Source organism: Fukomys damarensis, unplaced genomic scaffold (assembly GCF_012274545.1).
Source record: "Fukomys damarensis isolate Sample0158 unplaced genomic scaffold, DMR_v1.0_HiC HiC_scaffold_15, whole genome shotgun sequence".
Lineage (NCBI taxonomy): Eukaryota > Metazoa > Chordata > Mammalia > Rodentia > Bathyergidae > Fukomys > Fukomys damarensis.
This window is the reverse complement of record NW_022900927.1, coordinates 22469688-22472035: the sequence shown is the minus strand read 5'-3', so window position 1 is coordinate 22472035 and position 2348 is coordinate 22469688. Positions and strand designations below refer to the sequence as shown.

Genomic DNA, 2348 nt, shown 5'->3' with positions numbered 1-2348 from the left:
GAGCAAGGAAAAAAAAAAAAAAAAAACAAAAAAAAAAAAAAAAAAAAAAAAAAAAAGGAAACAGAGCTTTTGTTTGTAAATGAGGGAAAGAGAGGTAGAAGAGAGAATGGGAAAAAAAGAAGCAAAATACACATACAGGTACAAATTCCCTATGATGAATGTTATATATATATCTAATACCAATATGGGAGGAGGCGGTGAAGGGATGGCAGGGGTATGGGGAAAAAATGTACAATAAATTTTTTGCTAAAAAAAAAAAAAATCACTCTAGCTCACTCTGACCCAATCCAGTCTTAACCACTAGAAAATTAAGGTGATAGCATCTTCACTGTGCACAAAAATAGTGCTACCACAGGCTCTGCAGTAGCAGCAAGAACCTGGGTCACAGGGGGTGCTTGGGGAGCTCTTTGTTCTGACAGTGGAGCCCTTTCCCTACTTACCCTACACCGATGATCATGATAGGCTAACACTGCACCAAGACCTATTAGGGTCCCCATGGCTTTCCATCCTCTAGTGCTGGAGTAATCACCAGAGAAGCTGGGGCTGGGGTGCTGGGGTTGACGTGAATCATTTGTAGAGCAGGCCCCAATGCAGAGCCTGGAGGGAGTTGATCTGAGTCTGGAAGAAAGAGATCGTAGTAGTACACATGTCATGTAAAAGTGCCAGTAACAATCTAGGGTCTGTTTGGTCACAGTTCCTTCAGGTAGAATTTAGTTTCTCTAAAGATGGGTGGGACAAGTGGAATATGGTTTTTCTTTTCCTGCTTGGTCACCTCTCAACTATCTTATCTGGAAGGTTCAATAACTATCTGGCAGATGCCAGGCATGGTGGCGCACTCCTGTAATCCTAGCACTTGGGAGGCGGAGGCAGGAGGATCACTGTGCGTTCGAGACCAGTCTGGCTACATAGTGAGTTCCAAATCAGTCTCAACTACATAGTGAGACCCTGTCTCAAAAAAAGAAAAGAAAAGAAAAGAAAAGAAAACTATCTGGCAGATAAGATAGTTATCTGGGAGATATAGACGGCCCGGATGCCCTACCTGCAGGCCTGTCGAAGCCCAAGGACCACAGGTCGGTGCAGCAGTAACAACATTGTGGCTGTCCTGTGGGAGGAAGACCATGATGAAAATAAGACCCCTGTAAGGAGTGCTTAGAGAGGGCTGAGAGAATCAGTGGGAGGAAGGGACTGTGTCGGCAAGGTTGAGGGTCCAAACAGACCTGCTTCAGAGACAAATAAGTCTCTGAAACTGGCAGGACAGAAAGGAAGGAGGGGTAGGTGCTTTCAGCGATACCAAGGCCAAGGGCCTAAAAGGGCAGAAGCCAAATGTCTACTGTCCAGTTTGGCAGTTTATTTATTGTGAATGGTAGGCAAGCTGTACCCCTGTCCTGCCCCAATTTGCTTGGTAATTATTTTGGATGTCAGCAGAGGACAACAAGGGTCAGACCTATCGATATAAGCTGGGACAAAAAGGTAAGAAAGGCAGTGTGAGCCTAATGAAGTGACACTATCTGGAGTTTATGAAACCCAGTCCTGCTATTGACTAGTCGTCTACCCAGCAGAACTAATATGAAGAGTAAACAAGTCTAATAATGTTGTCATTGAAGGACTTGCCCCGTACTTCACTCCACTTCCTAACAAATGACTTCAACTGAGAACCGGACTGATTCCAGGTCCCCACCCTAACCTCTATGCCATTGTTAGGCAAATTGCAGTCAATGGTCAGGGTGGCAGCGTAGAAAAGGAAGTTATTTTTTTGGCTCTCTGTCCTGCAGCAGCTTCTTCCTCACAGCGCTGTGCCTCAGAGTTGGCCAATGATCCACCACGGATCAAGGTGATCAAGATGGGGAGGGGTGAGATGTGTCCCAACTGCTGCCTGCGAGGGTGGTCATGGATTCGGAGACAGAGAAGCCACCAAGACTGGGGAGTCTACTCTTTACTATGGATTCCTGGGCCATGGAACCCTCACTCTTCCTGCCACTTATCCTGAATTGCAGCAGTCTGCTTGGACCAGAATGGAGTCCCGGGTCTGGGAAGGGTGGCCTGCTGCTGCAACACAGAAATACCACTTCTCGGTGTGGGTGGCGGCCTCTCACTGCCCAGGGGCACTTTTGGTAGGAAGATATGTCCAGCATTCGGGCAGAGAGGCGGGCCCTATGCCACTGCCCAGCAGCTAGCACAGGAGGTCTTGGAGCAACCCTCCGCAACCCCAAGAGCAAGGCGGCATCGGGAGCCGAGGCGCCGCTACTTTTGTTACACCGACGGTTTGGAGACCCGCTGGGTGCCACGACCCTCCCGGCCGACCTCCCCGCCGCAGCCTCCTTACCCGGCTCCGCGTCCTCACCTCCCGG

General features: G+C 48.7%; 1 protein-coding gene across 3 annotated transcripts in view; it reads right to left on the bottom strand.

Moving 5' to 3' along the window:
- Positions 1-2348, bottom strand: part of Suox (sulfite oxidase) — a 4714-nt gene extending 2366 nt beyond the window's left edge. Inside the window, exons 1-3 of one of the 3 annotated variants that reach the window (XM_010644754.3) lie at positions 2324-2348; positions 1040-1102; positions 441-618 (exon numbers count right to left, since the gene is read on the bottom strand). In XM_010644754.3, coding sequence (XP_010643056.1) covers positions 441-618; positions 1040-1092 — 231 coding nt within the window. In that variant the 5' untranslated portion in view covers positions 1093-1102; positions 2324-2348. Of the gene's footprint in view, positions 1-440; positions 619-1039; positions 2299-2323 lie in introns of those variants that run through there. The other 2 variants (XM_019210772.2, XM_033763674.1) reach the window with 2 other exon arrangements.